The sequence below is a fragment of the Sebastes fasciatus genome, chromosome 2 (genome assembly GCF_043250625.1).
Source record: "Sebastes fasciatus isolate fSebFas1 chromosome 2, fSebFas1.pri, whole genome shotgun sequence".
NCBI classification, from domain to species: domain Eukaryota; kingdom Metazoa; phylum Chordata; class Actinopteri; order Perciformes; family Sebastidae; genus Sebastes; species Sebastes fasciatus.
In genome coordinates, this window is record NC_133796.1 from 39,510,549 (window position 1) to 39,528,768 (window position 18,220).

Here is an 18,220-nt window from a genome sequence, read left to right on the forward strand (position 1 = left end):
AAAATAACAAAGCTGCATTTTTTGTTTGCACTAATAACCGTAGAAGACCTATTCTTTCAATTAAGATTTGACAATGAAGAAGTGTTTATGTTCCTTATGTAAGCCATACTTTTGTTAAGGCAAACATTTGTTAACTTATTTTTGCCAAATAAATGAAAAGCATGTTGAAATCAGAACATGACCTCCTCACTGTAACATAAATGTACAGAACCGAACCGAAAACCCTGATATGAACCAAACCGGGAATTTTGTGAACCGCTCCACCCCTAATTTGCACCAAGAGTGGACAATGTGTATTAATTGTGCAAGTTGGAAGTGAAAGACAGTAAAAATCCCAGAAACTACCAAAGTTTTGATAGCCTTTCAAAGTTTCCTTTGTCATACCAGCATTAAGCAACTTTCCCACTGATTAACACTGATTAACACTGATGAAGGTCAGATGATCTTTTTTATATGTTGATAGAGTGTTCCAGCAGCAGGAGGACCTGTGTTATCTCTCTTTCACACACTGCGGGTGAAGCAGTCTGTCATTGAAAGACCTATTTAATAACGTTTGGAGGGAGCAGCGCCTTTTGTAGTCCATCTTCAGAACATTGTAGTTTCACCACAGCAGACCTGCGTCACTAACATCCGCCGCCGTCGTCATCATAATTACGGAGCTTATAGTGAAAAAACAGTCGGATTGTCTGAACACCGCGGTTGTCTTTTCCTAAGTCCTTCTGAATCCTCCTTCTCATCTTTCCTTTACCTCACGACGTTTTCCATCGAGGTCAAGGAGAAGTGGTTAGGAAAAGACGTTAGGACGTCATATTTTGACTTTTTGAACACAGCCCTGCATAAAAATCCCTATTACCACCATCAGCCACCATGTTCTGAACAGACACATCACATTACAAACACTAACAAAAGGAACATTTGCATTTTGGAACATAAAACAGCAAACTGAAACTACTCAGTCCAGCACTCGGGACTCTGCAGGCATGATGGGAAATAAAGGCTGTCCCTGTCTGTATGATACTCAGGGCACTTCCTGCATGCCTGTGGCATTTTACACTGCAAGAATTAGCCTAGCCGCTAGCAGACTTTTACTTAGTAGGTTTTCCATCCTCATAGCTCTTCTATTCTTACTTGGTTTGACTTTAATTCACTGCATCTCCCAACAGATCAACACCACGGTTGAATTTCAGCCTACAGGCACGTTTTTCAGCTCAACGTTGTTGAATCAGGACAGCTGATATTGGTAGCGAGAGCATTAAGCTAGTGAGTGCCGTCTCTCACATGGATGTATAAAGAGAACTGGATACAGCGTTGGAGGCGGGGCCACGTTCATTCCTATGAAATTGGCTCAGTGGCTTATGAAGCCTAAATCGCTTGACTTCCGTCTATTTTTGTAGATTACAACGCACTTGTAATGCTCTGCAGAAGGATTTCTGTTGTGTTTTTTGTATGATTATGTCAATTTAGAACACTTTCTAATTAAAAAGGTAGTTGAGTTCTCTTTTTAAAGAAGAATCTGAAAGTAAATGACAGTTGTCAGGGCATAAAACCAATGATCTGTCCATCTTTATCAATAAAGACTTAGACATAGTCTAACAGTGGCATGTTTAAGTCGAAAATCGATTCAAATCGTGACCTTAAAATCAAAAGTCAAATGGAATCGTGGATTTGGAGAATTGTGACACCCCTAATATAAGGCAGTACTTACCGGCATATGCTTCAAAATCTACAACATAGTTTTAGCTTCTTTTTTTTATGATGGCATTTTATGTCTTTTCTACACAATATATTACAGTTTTTATGTATAATAAATATCATGTATAGTGTTAGCACAGAGAAATTAAGAACTAAGAGATGTAGACCTCAATTTCTCTTATAACCTCCAAGGGCCTTGAAGGAGGTTATGTTTTCACCGGTGTTGGTTTGTTTGTCTGTCTCTCCGTCCGTCCGTCCGTCCGTCCGTCCGTCCGTCTGTCCGTCCGTTCTTCTGTCAGCAGGATTGCTCCAAAAGTTCATGATGGATTTTAATGAAGTTTTTTGGAGGGGTGGGGTGTGGCACAATGAACAATCCATTAGATTTTGGTGGCGATCCGGATCTGATTCCGATCAGCCTGAGTATTAAGACCTCTGGGTATAACACATGCGCAGTGTAACTGATGACGCGTTGATGACGCATGACCACGCCTTCTTCTGAAAGCAGAGAGATACATGTGTGGATGTGCGTGCCGGTATCTGCTGGCCGTCCGCGGTGAGAAAGAAAAAAACGGTAGATGACGGGATGAGAGACAACGTAGTGTAACGTTATACAGACATAACAAGGCTGCTGAATGAGAGGCATCCGCCGATACGTTACACGGAAACACACCATGTTAATAATAAGCCCACCACCTCACAGTACCGCCAGCTGGGAGCTGTGATCTGTTTTTAAAGTCGGACACCTTGGCGGAGGTCTGCGATCTCTGAGTGCAATACTAGTTATTATAAGACACTGATAATCAGCATTATAAATATAGAAGATAAAACACTATCAGAGCATCCCTACTACTATATATATGTATATACTGTACATGTATGTTGTAGATATTGGAGATAACCATGTTTGTTTCTAGTTTCCGTCCGTCTAATGCAGTTGTATTTGTCTTTGTAGTGGGAAGAAGATGAATGGGTCTCTGGACCACCCCGACCAACCAGACGTCGATGCCATTAAGATGTTCGTGGGACAGATTCCGCGGTCCTGGTCTGAGGAGCAGCTTCGAGAGCTGTTCGAGCCTTACGGAGCAGTCTATGAGATAAATGTTCTCCGAGACCGCAGCCAGAATCCACCACAGAGCAAAGGTCAGCCTGTAGTAACATAATAACACGCCGCACATACCAAAGTGTTTCATTTGACTTCTTAGTCGTCTAATATGTCACCTGTAAATTTAGTAGTGTCGTATACAATGCAGATTTTTTTTAGGGTTGACCTGAATGCTTCGAAGCTGTGGTTATTATTATTATTATTATTATTTTCATATATAAATATGTAATAATAATGTATAAATCCCAAAAATGCTCATGAGATGAGGAATAATTCCACAACATTATTTATTATTCATATTCAACATTAATTATTATGAGTTATTCTCAGACGGATATCGCTGTTTGCTGTGTGTAGAGGTGTGTGAGTGTACAGTAGTGCGGCAGCGGCACTGAAACAACCTGTTGCTCCACCAAGCTTCCAAATACATTCAAATATTTCTCACCGAAGCTTTGAAGCCCAAAAAATGGTATTCGGGACAGCCCTAGTTATTTTATGCCTCCGCGCCGGTGACAGCCGTGGCCGTGGACAACCTTCACCTAGAAGTCATGGAGGAACTGATTAGATTTTGGTGGTCAAAGATCAAGGTCACTGTGACCTCACGTCTGAACGCCTTATGGGAATTTCTTCAAATTTGGCAAAAAAGTCCACTTGGACACATTTCTAGTTTATTTTTTATTTAAAAAAAAAAAAAAAAAAAATTCTAGCTACAAAGAAACTAAAAGAGCTGGACCCAAAGATTTGATTATTTGAGAACCCATTGGAATTCAAATGGTTATTACTGTTATTGAGCAACAACAAGTTCCTTGAGCGACTCAAAATCTCTTGAAATTTGGCACACGCATAAGGTGTGCGTGAAATTGATATCTGATATGGGTCTCATGCTCGGGTGTGGCGAATTGGCTCGATAGCGCCCCCCTATTGAGTAGCCCTGGCACGGCATTTCTCCTAGATGTATGAAATTTGGTAGGTGTATGTAACAAGAAAAGCAATGCGAGCTAAATATTCCAAAAATGTTCAGAAAACTGATTATTTGTCTCTTGATGATTTAAGGTGTGTTCAAGCTGATCTGATCAGATCAGATGTCAGAAGATCACAGACATGTTTTTATTACCTCTTTATTTTTTTAAGGGTGCTTTTTAAAAGCTTTTAACCTGAGAAAAACGTGAAAACCAGATAAAAGGAGCATGGTCACTTCAGGGTCAAACTTCACCCCCTTGTCTTCACCAACCAATACACCGTTAGATCTTCAGCTTCCCATCGGTGCATGTATCTTTTCATTAGCAGTAAAATTGACAGAGATAGCGCTGGATAAAGTTCAGTAGTTCAGATTGCCGGTATAACCTCTAGTCACAGGTCGCATGAGGACGGTTTAGTTTGGGCGCTTCAGGTTCATACGACAATGTTTTATTTTTGCAACGGTCTTCAAATCTGATGGAAGGAGCTGATATCTATCTGGTCTCTAACCTGTGATCAAGCTGACTGGGTTGAACCTTTAAGGAAACTAAGATCAGTTTATACTGTCGGACTAACTCACAGGGTCAAAGAGACACACAAGCTGATCCACCACGGCAAGGTGCCAACTCCAATAGGGATAGATTTTTTCGTTTTATTTATTTTTTTGATATGCAATAACACTTTTAAAAATTTTTTCTTTATTTGGGTTTTTATTAAAAACATGTATATACTGTTGTTGTGTAACAGAAACAGTAACCGAGTTACGGCATGATACAAGAACTGAGGAGGCAGGTTGCTGGGGGCAAAGATTGACCGAAAGTAATCTAATTAAAAAACAATAACTAATAACAAAAAAATGCCATAGTCCAGAACATTACTATAATTCATCATAACATGTGGCCGATTTGCAGTCTAATAATACTAATAATGCTTATAATCAGTTAGGAATGCACCGATACCACTTCTTTCAGACCGAGTACAAGTACTTACATTTGGGTACTCGCCGGTACCGATACGAGTACTTCTCTGTGCCAAAAGACCCTCGTTAACAGCCAGCTGGAGGGTGTGAGCGACACACGGCAGGCTGGGGAGTCCTGCATACGAGGCGGTGCGCCGCGACCGACTCTAGGTCGGCTTGGAAAGACTCGGGCCGCAGCTTTACAGCGCTCCCAGCCCGGACCTTGCCACACCGTGGACAAAGGGCTCGCTGCACCCTCTCTCCCCAACTTTTACGACCTACTGATTTAAATAAGAGCTATTGGAGTGTTCGTACTGGGGAGTTGATTCACCTAAAAATTATCCTCTGAGTTACAGACGTCTCTTTCCCAATGTAAGTCTATGGGAAATAGTATTTTTGGGCCCGATGGCATCAAGTGACCGACACAGAAGTTGTAGTACCGCCGTTTGGCCGCTACAAAAATGGGCATCGACGACCGGCGCTCTTCCTGAGGGCTTGGAAACGCTCCATTTTAGCGCCTGTCTGTCTGTCTGTCAGGAAGTCAACATTATGTGACAAACATCATCCGATCTACATCCAAATGACATTGTGTGGTCTGTACATGATACAGAGTAATAAATAAACATAATAAATGTTTAGTCCGTGTTCTTTAGCACCACATAAATTTGCAATACGTCATTTCCAGCGCCGCGCAATCCACCAGGGAGATAACATCTAACTTGTGTACGCAGTGACCGATGGTCATGGAAGTGCGTGACAACCGTGTCAACCGAGATCCAGCCAGTATCCCCGACAGCTTTCATTTATTCTTTGGATTACAAACATGCATAAATCATACCAAAACTGCTGTAATTTTTTTTGTACTCAATAATAACTAATAATACGAACGCCTACTGTAAAAATGAACGCCTTTAAACCGAAAGCGCCGTCCATTTAATGTCTTCCTGAGTCATGTCACGGGGACGAGACAAGCCACAGCCCTCGTCGCTGTGTCGGAGAGATCTCCGCGGCAACCCATGATGGGGGACATGGGCCAGAGGCTGCCTTAAAGGTCCCATATCGTGCTCATTTTCAAATTCATACTTGTATTTTGTGTTTCTACTAGAACATGTTTACATGCTGTAATGTTCAAAAAAAACTTTATTTTCCTCATACTGTCTGCCTGAATATACCTGTATTTACTCTCTGTATGAAAAACACTCTGTTTTAGTGCATTTCAACGGAATTGCAATGGAGTTGTGTTGTTAGGCAACAGTTTGGGTCCATGTTTACTTCCTGTCATCTGATGTCATTCACATACACTGCAACAGGAAATAAACTGGGACACATTTAGAATGTTTATGTTTAAAACTGTGTAATAATCTATATATTGTATATTTGTGACATCACAAATGGACAGAAATCCTAACGGCTTGTTTCAAACGCACAATTTCTGGATACGGGCTTTGTCTATTTCTCTGTATATTGAGCGTTTTGATAGTTTAACAGTATTTATATAGCACTTAAACCTGCTTTATAATATAAAAGACATGAAAATCTCACTTTTTACAATATGGGACCTTTAAGCACTGGCTTGCAGGCGAGCCCTGCCGCAGAGGAACTGCATAATGCACAGAGAAATTAATATTGATACTTTTCTTTTTTTTTATTAATAATTTTTGGGATTGATGAGGACCTCGTAATGGCCTAGTGGTAATACTGACAAACTGTTGTGGGCCTAGCACATAGCAGATGTATAAGTTCTACAGACTACATCTAGTAACTGACTCAGGTGTGTGATGCAGGTGTCTTTTTCATTCCCCCGGCAGGCTGCTGTTTTATAACGTACTATACTCGCAAATCAGCCTTGGAAGCACAGAATGCTCTGCACAACATGAAGATTCTGCCAGGGGTAGGTGACAGCCTCCTTAATCTGCCCTTTCAAATGCATGCTGGTTCATATGGAAGCCTTGGACTTCTTCTCTGTGGCTGGTCATTAACAGCCGTACCAATGGTGGGACGTATGAACTGTCGGAAGTGATTCAGGTCTATTTGTTTGGGGTCAAAGCACCAACGGTGTTAGAACCCTACTGTTTTTGGCCATATTGTTATTATTATTATTATTATTAAAGACCTATGTCAACCACAAGGGGGGGCTATAATAAAAGTAAACATCACACATTCAAGTACAGTACTTTATATCCACACATTCCTAGTATGGAGCTGCATTGCCTGGAAATTTACAAAACCCACTTTTTGTACTTGTCTGTGGTTTTTTGCGTCAGAATGACAAAATTGGTGTCAAATATTCTCTGGAACCGTGTCAATACACATCAGACACATTGTTGATTTAGTTATCTCAGTGAAAGAAGCTTGAGTTGTAATAGGCACATCCAGAATGAGCTGCGACTCAGCGTGAAAAATTTGATGCAAATCGGCCAAACGGGTTGCAATTTTTAGTTGTTATGTAATGGTAGAGAATTCCTCCTGATTTATAAATGCTCCAAATGACACAAAATCTAGTGAGTGGTCGCATACTGCCCTCTTGCGGAGTTTCTGCGACACTCGGGCGTGGAGCTCAAGACTTTTTAAACCCCCCTTTACACCTGGTATTAAAATGTGTCTCGTATCTAGATATGATTTAACCTTATTACATTTAAACCTGGTATTAATGTCTCCAGTGTACACATCGAGATATGATTGAGATCTGAGGCTGAGAGGAAGCATCTGATGCATGCGTTTTGGGTTCATTTACTCTCATGTGGTCAAGTACCATCCTATTGCAATCCGATCACCCAAAACACATTTTAATGCCGGGTGTGAAGGGGGTCTTATGCTCAGTTGATCTCTGTGTTTTTTCTGTAGCATAAAACATGGTGACATTACTACTGACAGGTGCAAATTGCTGTAAGTGGTGCGAGAGTGTGAGAGAATTGTCACTTTTCAAGTGTAAAATTATATCGCTGGATGAAACAGCAGATACTGTATCCACATCTATGTGCTTTTTTATATCTATGTTATTCATAAAACTTCATATATTGATACTGAAAATGTGATATTCAATTTTACAACAACAATTTCTTCACATTTTTTTAACGTAATATACTTTTTTTTGCTATGGTCTATGTAAGCATTGCTGAAAAGGGCTGGATTTCCACCAAAAGCGATGTGTTTTTTTTCCTCATAATTATACATTGTTTTATATTTAATATGACTTCTATTTCATGGTCTCACAATACCATGTTGTGCCCTATATGCTGGGCATTAAAAGCATTGTTGGAAAGGACCACATGTCAGGTAAAAGAGATTCTTTGACTGACATCCTTCTGTTAGGCTTTCCTCAACACATACTTTGTCTCGCTGTCTTCATGTCCTCAGTAGGCAAGTGGATAATGGTCCTGACTAAATGTCAGACGCAGTGTGAGTTCAGATCCTGTAATGGCAGAATGGTGGCTTCTGCTTTCACATTGTATGTCCTGTTTGCTGTTGCAGCATAATAAATGTTAAATGTTAAATAAATCAGAAATTAAATTCCACCACTTTAAGATATTATATAGTATCAATATTAGTATTTGTCAAATATGAATGTGTATTTCCACATTGTTCCCTGAAGTGACATAGGCTGAGTGAATGTGTGTGTACATGGTGGTGTGGTGTATGTTTGGTTTGACACAAAACAAAACCAAAAGCAGTGTGAATAGTCTGACTTCAGTTAGGCTAACATATGCCATTCCTGCAGTGTTCATACTGCTCTTCCTCTGTCAGGATTGTTAGCTTGCCTTTTATCTGTGGGGCTTTTAACCCCTCTCTATTCTCCCTCTCTGGATCCGTACTAACACCTTTGTCCTCTAGGGCACAGTGGTTCTCAAACTATGGTACACGTACCACTGGTGGTATGCTTGTTCTCTCTAGTTGTACGCGGAGGAATCTCTGACTATCGATTCCTCTTATTGATGCTTTCCCACAGTCACGCTGCACAATGACACATACCCACTCTGTATCATGTTTCAGTTTGTTTTTGGACCGGAGCCACGGTGAAGAGAAAAAAAAGCGCTCAACAGAGTGGCGCTACTAAACCTGAGAGGTGCACCTTATTTGATCCCTGATAAAGCGACACTGTGAACAACAAATCTGTGTTGAAATCAGCAGGAGGAGAGTTAGTAACGTTAGCTGTTAGCAGCCGGTGGGCATCACAGTCCTGACTGGCTGAATACCGGAGATACGAACGTTAACAGAGGTGCCATTGAGTTATTGTTATGAGGCGTGGTGTAAAAAGTTTGAGAACCACTGCTCTATGGCCCAGTGGTGAGAGGACTTGCTCTTTAACCATTTTACTGCTTTACTTTTCTACGTTATTGGTTCAGCTCCTGCTTGGTATACATACTGTATTTTGATCCCATACTGAGTGGTTCAGTGTTTGAACAGTAGAAGCTTTTTTTCTGCTGCCAAAGCTAGAAAGGAACACTGCAGACCGTTTCATTGCTCCTTTCATTTCATTTAATTTCATTTCATTGCTCTTTTAAAAGAGGTTTGAAGAATAGAAGAAAGCTTAAAGCCCCCCCTCCAAACAAAAATGTGCTTTGCTGAATTTTACTTGGATTTTTGACCGTCTCTGTGCACAGTGACGTATGTACAGAGTTTAACATTAGAAGGCTGTTTTCACATCCATCAGCTGAAGGGGGAAAGTTTATCTATGTTCACCAGAAAAAGCCATGCTTTGATTTGGGATCAAAAACTTTTTCTTTTTTTTAAAGTTATTTTTTTGGGGGCATTTTCCATTTTTATGACAGGACAGTGGATAGAGTCTTGAAAGGGGGGAGAGAGAGAGTGGATGCGGAAAGGGCCACAGGCCGGATTCGAGCCCGGGCCGCCGCAGTCAGGACCAAGCCTTAATACATGGACGCCCGCTCTACCAACTGAGCTAACCCAGGCGCCCGGGGATCAAAAACTTTTGACAGATTCCTGCAAGAATTACATTTTTCGGCGATTGGATGGCGAGCACTTCTGTTGCTCAGAAACCTCCTTATTGTCAGTCTAGCTAGGAAAACCACCCATCCTCTGAATGCTCTAGGTCTCTAGTTTGATCCATCCATCCTCTGAATGCTCTAGGTCTCTAGTTTGATCCATCCATCCTCTGAATGCTCTAGGTCTCTAGTTTGTGGTTGTAAAGTTTCATGAGGCTGTGATTATCCTAGAGATCACAACAGGTCATTTTATACAGCAAGGTCAAGTTTAAAAAAAAAAAAATGGTTTCACTACAATGAAATGTCTCCTATGGGGACTAACATCATCACACATGAATACAGTTGGACTCATTGGATTCACAAGAGTCTCAGCTTTACAGTGAGACCCAATTTATGTAATTCCAAGACTGTTTTGTTAAATAGCGTTTATGTATTGGAAGCACTGATCTAATTAAAAAAAAATTTAACAAGGGTGCATCTAGCAGACAACAGTATCACAATTGGCTTTCTCCATACTATGACTCTCCCTGCTGTACCCTAACCCCGATGCCAGCTTCTGAAACTATTAACACGGACAACATTAATGAAATGCATATTTCAGCATTATGAGTACTAATGTGTCATTTGTTGCCTCGTTCAGATGCACCACCCGATCCAGATGAAGCCAGCTGACAGTGAGAAAAACAATGGTAAGGATTTTCTAGCATTTTCATCTGTGTTGTCTTTCCTTTGATACTAGCAAAGAACGCCGTGTTAATTCCCTTTTTCTACTGATAATGATATATATATCATTATCTATTTTAAAAATGTCTGTTAGTGAATGGATGTTTTTCATGTGTGCTCCTTTTAGTAGATCTGAGCTGTGTCCATACTTAAGTGGATACTTCAGAAAACACTGTATCTGTATCAAGTAGGGTTCCGTCCACGCTGAGAGACAAACACAACAGAGAAATGGTTATACTGTATATATACATATTTTTTCTCATCCACTCTGCAGTGTAAGACTGGCCTTTTCAAATGTATCCACTCTCTAAATTGCTGCGTAATCCAAATTATCCACAACAGTGTGGACATGACATAACTGAACATTTTAACCCTACGGAGAAAACAACCTGAGCCTTGTTGTTAGTGCAGGGTAAAGTAAAAACAATAGTGAGGTACCTACAGTATATGAACATTGAAACTGTTATTGCTTGCGGTAATAATTCCTCTTGTTCATACTGGCCATTAAAAGATCCCCCCCCCCTAAAGGGCTTTCAAAGTAAGTGATGGCGACAAAGTCCTCGCTTTGTGCAAAATTGTATTCAAACGTTTATCTGAAGTTTATCTGAAGCAGTCAAGTCAAGTCAATTTTATTTGTATAGCCCAAAATGACAAATTTGCCTCAGGGGGGACTTTACAATCTGTACAGGATACGACACCTGTTGTCGGCAGTGATCCCCCCCGTGACCCTGACGCTAAGCCATGACACACATTAGTCTAAAGTTTCTTTCTCAGGTGTGGATCGATACTGAAAGTGCAAAGGCATTAGACGTCATAGCAGTGGTACAGTATGTGGGTATTATGTCACAGCTATGAACCAATCAGATTGCTTCATTTGAGTGTCCCATTTTATAAAATATGAATAGATTTCTTTAGTGTATCGTAAACCTGAAAATAAGAATCATCGTGTTCTCGTTAGCTAAGAATTAGTCGTTTAGATCTAAATATGGAGCGGGTCCTCTTCACCGAGGTTAATGGCCAGTATGAACAGGAGGAATGAGTTACAGCAAGCAATACATGTTTTACAAATAACTGTTGTTTTAAGACAGACTTGAAAAAAATTGTGAACCTCTCCATTAAAGTGCCACGGAGCTCAGCTGTTAGAAGATATCGTCCTGCATGTTGAATGTTATATTGCACCATTTACCTTGACACGGTGCAGGTGTGGGTTTGATGTTGTGTCGTGTTGAATACAGCAGTGGAGGACAGGAAGCTGTTTATTGGAATGATCTCCAAGAAGTGTAACGAGAACGACATCCGGCTGATGTTCTCACCGTACGGGCAGATAGAGGAGTGCCGGATACTTCGAGGCCCTGATGGACTCAGCCGTGGTAACGCATAACCTGTTCATACACACACGCACACACAATAAATAGAGAAAGTAAAAGAAATAATAATATAATAATAATAAATAATGAGGTGAATAAAATAAAATAAAAATGTACAACTGTTGAATGACCCAAAACATCAATGAAACAAAATTATAACATTGTATAAACTTTTGTGTTATTGTGGTCATATATATTGTAATTTATGGCGCTGTTAGATTGCTACTAGGCCGTGCCGTTAATACAGGTGCATGGGCGTAGTGAAAATATCGTTCTTGAAAGGCTAAACGCCAGCAAATATGGATTGAAGTAGAAGATTTTGTTGGATAAAAACATGTTGTGAAGTTTGGAAATGATTACATGTATTTTCAATATATTTTGACTTTTTGACTTTTGGACTGAGACACTTCCAGAGACGACTGTTGTGTGTCTTTGAGAGAGAGAGTGACAGAGAGAGGGGAAGAGATGGTGGAAGCCGGTGGACTATTGTACGCAATCGGACCCCAAATCGGATGACACACCTCACTGTACCGCGGGTTGTAAGCTGTGATCTGTTTTTAAAGTCAGGCACCTTGGCGGCGGTTTGCGCTCTCTCGAGTTGTATGTTTGTATCCTCTCTGAATATGCTGAAGTCTTTCTTTTTCTTTAAGTGAGATTAAAGCTGGTATTTAAATAATCGGCCGTCCTGAAATAATACCCACCTTATACTCACTCCGTATTAGAGCCGGGTTCAGGTTTGGTTATTTTCAGATGTAATTTGGTAAGAAATCTCTATCTTTCTCATTCTAACTGTGCCAATTGTCTGCGTCCATGTTTGTCATGTGGTGCAAGTACACAATGCCCAGCAGGAGTGTAGCCAATGCTTTTGATAAGCCTGGTGAGCAACGGTCAGTAATGAATGCAATAAAACAAAAATATAGCTTCAGGTCAGGTCCCAAATTTAGTAAAACCATAAAGATTGTGTTATGTCGGGTCCTAAAGACGCAAGTATGGTAAGGTTTGTTCCAACAGGCTTTAGAGCACAGAGAGAAACAACAAAACTGAGAAAGATAAAACAGAAAAAAAGTACTAGTAAAACATAGTATACAGTATACAACTGCCTGTCTGTAGGAGGAAAGTGATCTATTATTGTGTTTCTCTCTTTCAGGTTGTGCATTTGTGACATTCACAGCTAGACAAATGGCCCAGTCAGCCATCAAGTCCATGCACCAGTCCCAGACCATGGAGGTGAGCTTAAACTTCACACTAAAAACAATATGTCATGTTGTAAAATGGTGATTTCAGAATCGGTGGATTATATTGTCTCCACTGTTGAAATGCTGTTTTATTCAGTATTTATATGAGTACATAAAGCTGTCAGAGTAGAAAACATTTTCCTTTGACTGCGTTTAGGGCTGTTCATCACCCATCGTAGTGAAGTTTGCAGACACTCAGAAGGACAAGGAGCAGAAGCGCATGGCCCAACAGCTGCAGCAGCAGATGCAGCAACTCAGTGCTGCTTCCATGTGGGGAAATCTCACTGGGCTCAACAGCCTGGGGCCACAATACCTAGCAGTGAGTGTGCGATTGTGTATGTTTATGCTAAAACGTAATCATTAGCCTGCTGACAGTTTAAACGTCGCTGTCACTTCCACTTTAGCGTGTTGTTTCTCATATCTCCTGGCTTTAGCTCTACTTACAGTTGCTGCAGCAGTCAGCCTCCACGGGGAATGCACTCAACAATCTGCACCCTGTTTCAGGTACGTGCTCACACACACACATGCCGTAACAGACATTCCACCATGAAATATTTCAGTCATGTAAGATTTAGATTTGTATTGTTGGCTGAATGATAATCCCACTCGTGGCTTCTGGGTTTGAAAGAGGTTAATGTCATCCCTCTCTGGATGCTGAGGAAGTTTTCAATGTCCAGCCTCAAACCCGTTCAGCCAACAAACTCCAGGAGAGAACACGTCTTTATGTACTGTTTTTATATACAATAGTGGTCAGAGATAAGGGGTGGTGGTGGAGTCTTGAACTTAACCGTGTGTGTGTCTGTCAGGTCTTAATGCCATGCAGAACCTGGCTGCTTTAGCGGCAGCAGCAACTGTCACACAGGCCACGCCCACAGGCTCCAGCGCCATGACAACATCTAGTAGCCCACTAAGTGCACTAACAAGCTCAGGTAAAAAAAAAAAATCACAACTACAGTACTGTTTCATAGTCAAGGTAGGGCTCCGTGGTATGGTGACATCCATGTGAGTCCACATAAACCTCTAGCAGTTAAACATCTGTACATTTATATATAACTATATCATTTAGTATATAAAATAAACTATACAAATAGCTGCCAGGTATCAACAACAATTGCTTCTCTGATTGACTATTTTCTGATTTTCTTTTGATAGACACATTATATCATAAATTGCTAATTGTGAGGTCAAAATAATGGTGTGAAAATGTTGACATTGCTGAGCTCTAGCACACAGACTGTAGCACTGTAACACAGCTTTGTGTCATATTTTTCCAGTTGAGTTTATTTACAACATTAACAGTGAATGTTCCCTGAGCAGGCTCCTCCTCCACCTCCAGCAACAACTCCTCAATGAACCCCATGGCTTCTCTGGGGGCCCTGCAGTCTCTGGCTGCTGGTGCTGGAGCTGGCCTCAACATGAGCTCCCTGGCAGGTACTAACCCCTCAGCTGGACCTGTACATTTCCACTGATTAGATGACTCTAAGGCAGTGGTTCTCAAACTTTTTGCACTACGTACCACCTCAGAAAATATTTGACTCTCCAAGTACCTCCATTATGATCAGGGGTGGGCAGTAATTTTTCCTGGGGGGGGCCACATGTGAAATCCAGATCGTTGCAGGTGGCCAAACAAATTCTGTCAGACGTAACTTCTATTTTATCACTACATTAATTTATAGAAAACATACTGCACACTTATTTTTCAGCATTTATTATACTGAAAATCACTCTAAATATCATATTATTAAGAAAATGACATTATATGCAGGAGTTTTTGAACCGTACAGGACTGAATGTTTTGGGTAGTAATTAGTCCGTTAACAAAACTTAACAAAACAGTTATCCCCCAGCATGACAAACTATAAAAACATGCACTGCAGGTCCAAAAAGCCCTATTTTTTTGGGGCAGGGAGGGTAGCCTACTGTACACAGTACTGTACTGTACTTTGTTATTGTCATCTATAGTGGTTGTTGGCATAAAACCACACAATTCAAATGATTATAATTATTTAAATATTTGCTTTGATTAAAGAAATCTCGGCAAGCTGCTTAGAGCTAGTGTTAGGAAGTTAAACAGGTCATAATTCTCTCTCTAATATCTATTTTATATTGATGTGAAAACATCTCACAACTGGATTTATTCACGTTTCTCACCAAAAACTTTACGAGATCACATTTGAACACATCATGATAACGTTGTAATTTACCTTCACCCAATAGTAATTTTCCCTGAACCGACTTTGAACTCCTCATAACAATAACTCAATGGCACCTCCGTTAACGTTCGTATCTCCTGTATTTATTCAGTCAGGACTGCGCTGCCCACCTGCTGCTGACAGCTAACGTTACTAACTCTCCTCCTGCTGATCTCAACACAGATTTGTTGTTCACAGTGTCGCTTTATCAGGGAATAATAGGGTGCGTCCCCTGTCCGGCGCTTTTTTTGTTCTCTTCACCGTGGCTCCGGTCCCAAACAAATTTAAACATGATACGACTTGCAGCGTAACTGTGGGAAAGCATCAATACAGAGGAATCGAGTCAGAGATTCTTCCGCGTACCACTAGAGAGAGCACGCGTACCACCAGTGGTACGTGTACCGTAGTTTGAGAACCACTGCTGTAAGGCATTACACTTGATGTAAATCTTTCTCTTTAAAGATTTACAGAGCAGACAAGGTTGTCTTGTGAGTGTGATGTAATGTGAATGTGCGTTGATGTTAGCTGCCTGTAATTGCCATTGGGCACATTTAGTTTGAAGCCAGTATGAAGACAAAAGTAATGCCTCACTCAAATGTCAGTTAGTTGTAAGAGATGTCCAATAATCAGATATAGGGTCAGCATCACTGTCCGCTGCTAAGTTACAGGGACTGTTTATTAATTAATATGTTGTGAGAGCACTTGATGTACTAAAAATTAAAGTTAATGTGTATCACCAGCCTAACATGCAGGCAAAAAAGTATTTTGCTCAGAAGGTAGAGACCATTTCACAGTTATAAATGTAAACATTCCAGATGTGTCCCAGTTTATTTCCTGTTGTAGTGTACGTGAATGTCATCAGCTGAAATAAGTTGAAACGGTCTATACTTTGCACCTGTTTGAGGTTATTTTATCAAATTTGTCATGTAAGTGATACATGCATACTGCATTGGAGTGATAGGATCTGACCTTGTCACCCGTGTGACTCTGATGCAGGCATGGCAGCACTGAACGGCAGCCTCGGCTCCGGAGGCCTGTCTAACGGCTCAGGAAACACCATGGAGGCGCTGAGCCAGGCCTACTCTGGCATCCAGCAGTACGCTGCCGCTGCCCTTCCCAGCCTGTACAACCAGAGCCTGCTGTCCCAGCAGAGCGTCTCAGCCGCAGGCAGCCAAAAGGAAGGTGGGTTCTGTGGGCTGAGAGTAGTAGAACAAAAAGGAGATGATGGGGACAGTACAGATGAAGTGGAGGACAAGGGGAGGTGGGGGGGTATTTACTGTATAACCACTGTATGAGCATGCTTCAAAATCTTCCTTTCTTCAGTCCAATTTTGGAATCAAATTGACCAAAAACGTCGAGCTGTAGGCTAAAATGTGAGTTGGAGTTTAGAATGCTTTTTGCTAACATGCCTATTTTCATAGAAACTGATCTGTTCAATCGGCTGCCACATACCTTTGCAGATAAAGAAAAGAAAGCTAACAGTAACAACCGGGTGCAAGCGTACTCCATGCTTGACTCCTAACTTGATTTAAAGTAGTGTTGTGGGCAGGTTGGTAGAGATGTGTGTGCTGTGTGTTGATGTCACCTTGTGCTAAGGATTCTGTCTTGTTTTTAAATCTGCTGCGTCAGCCAGCGTCGGTCGCAGCACCGGTAAGACGTCACCACCTTCTCTCTGACGTGGCCACCAATAATCATGTCAACAGTCCATAACAGGAGGCGTGTCCTTGTTTGTGTGTTAATGTTATAGCCCTCCTTTATTACACGGCTGGGTTGAATACTCGATTCTGATTGGTCAATCATGGCGTTCTGCGGTCTGTAATCTCTTTATAACAGACCATTGCTATGTATAACAGACCGTTGCTATGTATAGCAGACCGTTGCTATGTATAGCAGACCATTGCTATGTATAACAGACCGTTGCTATGTATAACAGACCGTTGCTATGGGCGCAGCTCTGATGTTGGACTGTGGCGGACCATTTTTGTGTCGAAATATTGATACCTTCAGCAAGTAGCCGTGTAATAAGCGGGATAATGTACAGCTAGCGGGTCATTGTTGTGAAAGAAACCCTTTCAGGGTGATGACAGACCCCGACGTGAACAATGACCAGCTTTCTGTACATTATCCCTTACATGTACTATATTATGTATACTCTCTGTAATTTCATTGTTTTTATCATGGATGTCTTATATGATACTACGGAGCCCCCAGGGGTCATGTGGTGGAAAAAATATGAATGTGGAAATTTGGACTGGCAGACTGTGTGCACGGATTCAACTTTGTGAACTAAACTACGAGGAGGGTGATAAAATACATCTGAATTGAGAAATTCACTCGTAAATGTAACCAAAAAGCCTGTATTTACTGCCAATTACTCAAGATTATTTTTCATTTCTACCTTTTTTAATGACTACTTCTTTGGCTGGACGGCAACAAAGCGGGGCCAGCCCACGCTTTAATGTTCAAAAACACACTTTGCACACACACACACACATATTTCTCATCATACTTCCGCCTGCATATAATTATATTCACCCTCCGTTTTAGCGCCTCACTCTCTAAGGCCTCCCCCCCTTCTGCAAAAAAAACAGTCTGAGGGCGCCTGGGTTAGCTCAGTTGGTAGAGCGGGCGTCCATGTATCAAGGCTTGGTCCTGACCGCGGCGGCCCGGGTTCGAATCCGGCCTGTGGCCCTTTCCGCATCCACTCTCTCTCTCCCCCCTTTCAAGACTCTATCCACTGTCCTCAATAAAAATGGAAAAATGCCCCCAAAAAAATAACTTTAAAAAAAAAAAAAAAACAGTCCGATTGGTCAGTGTTTCCGCTCTTCCACATCTACGCTATCAGCGTCATTGCGCCGTCATTGCAGCCCGAGGAACCCCCGTAACGGAGTTTAGCTGCACTTCTACTGCGGCAAATCACCACGATAACGGCTTCTAAAGCAAAACTTCACGTTCCAGCGAGAATCTGATCTGAAATCAGGGAGAAATGAACAACATCGACAAACCAAGACTTACAGGTTTCCATGACGTCTTGGCTCAGGTAAATACTGC

General features: G+C 41.3%; 1 protein-coding gene and 2 long non-coding RNA genes across 17 annotated transcripts in view; all 3 read left to right on the forward strand.

Moving 5' to 3' along the window:
- LOC141760622 (uncharacterized) overlaps positions 1 to 18,220 on the forward strand; it is a 210,709-nt gene that overhangs the window by 155,566 nt on the left and 36,923 nt on the right. The gene's annotated exons all lie outside the window — the stretch shown is intronic.
- LOC141760353 (CUGBP Elav-like family member 1) overlaps positions 1 to 18,220 on the forward strand; it is a 60,763-nt gene that overhangs the window by 18,146 nt on the left and 24,397 nt on the right. For 5 of the 15 annotated variants that reach the window (XM_074623150.1, XM_074623082.1, XM_074623066.1 and 2 more), the window contains 11 exons: positions 2,645 to 2,832; positions 6,518 to 6,600; positions 10,293 to 10,341; positions 11,611 to 11,745; positions 12,890 to 12,969; positions 13,135 to 13,296; positions 13,412 to 13,481; positions 13,784 to 13,906; positions 14,295 to 14,408; positions 16,166 to 16,351; positions 16,799 to 16,819. In XM_074623150.1, the coding sequence (XP_074479251.1) occupies positions 2,655 to 2,832; positions 6,518 to 6,600; positions 10,293 to 10,341; positions 11,611 to 11,745; positions 12,890 to 12,969; positions 13,135 to 13,296; positions 13,412 to 13,481; positions 13,784 to 13,906; positions 14,295 to 14,408; positions 16,166 to 16,351; positions 16,799 to 16,819 (1,201 nt within the window). In that variant the 5' untranslated portion in view covers positions 2,645 to 2,654. The remainder of the gene's footprint in view (positions 1 to 2,644; positions 2,833 to 6,517; positions 6,601 to 10,292; positions 10,342 to 11,610; positions 11,746 to 12,889; positions 12,970 to 13,134; positions 13,297 to 13,411; positions 13,482 to 13,783; positions 13,907 to 14,294; positions 14,409 to 16,165; positions 16,352 to 16,798; positions 16,820 to 18,220) is intronic. The other 10 variants (XM_074623183.1, XM_074623099.1, XM_074623128.1 and 7 more) reach the window with 5 other exon arrangements.
- Positions 1 to 18,220, forward strand: part of LOC141760621 (uncharacterized) — a 56,921-nt gene that overhangs the window by 17,922 nt on the left and 20,779 nt on the right. The window lies entirely within an intron of this gene.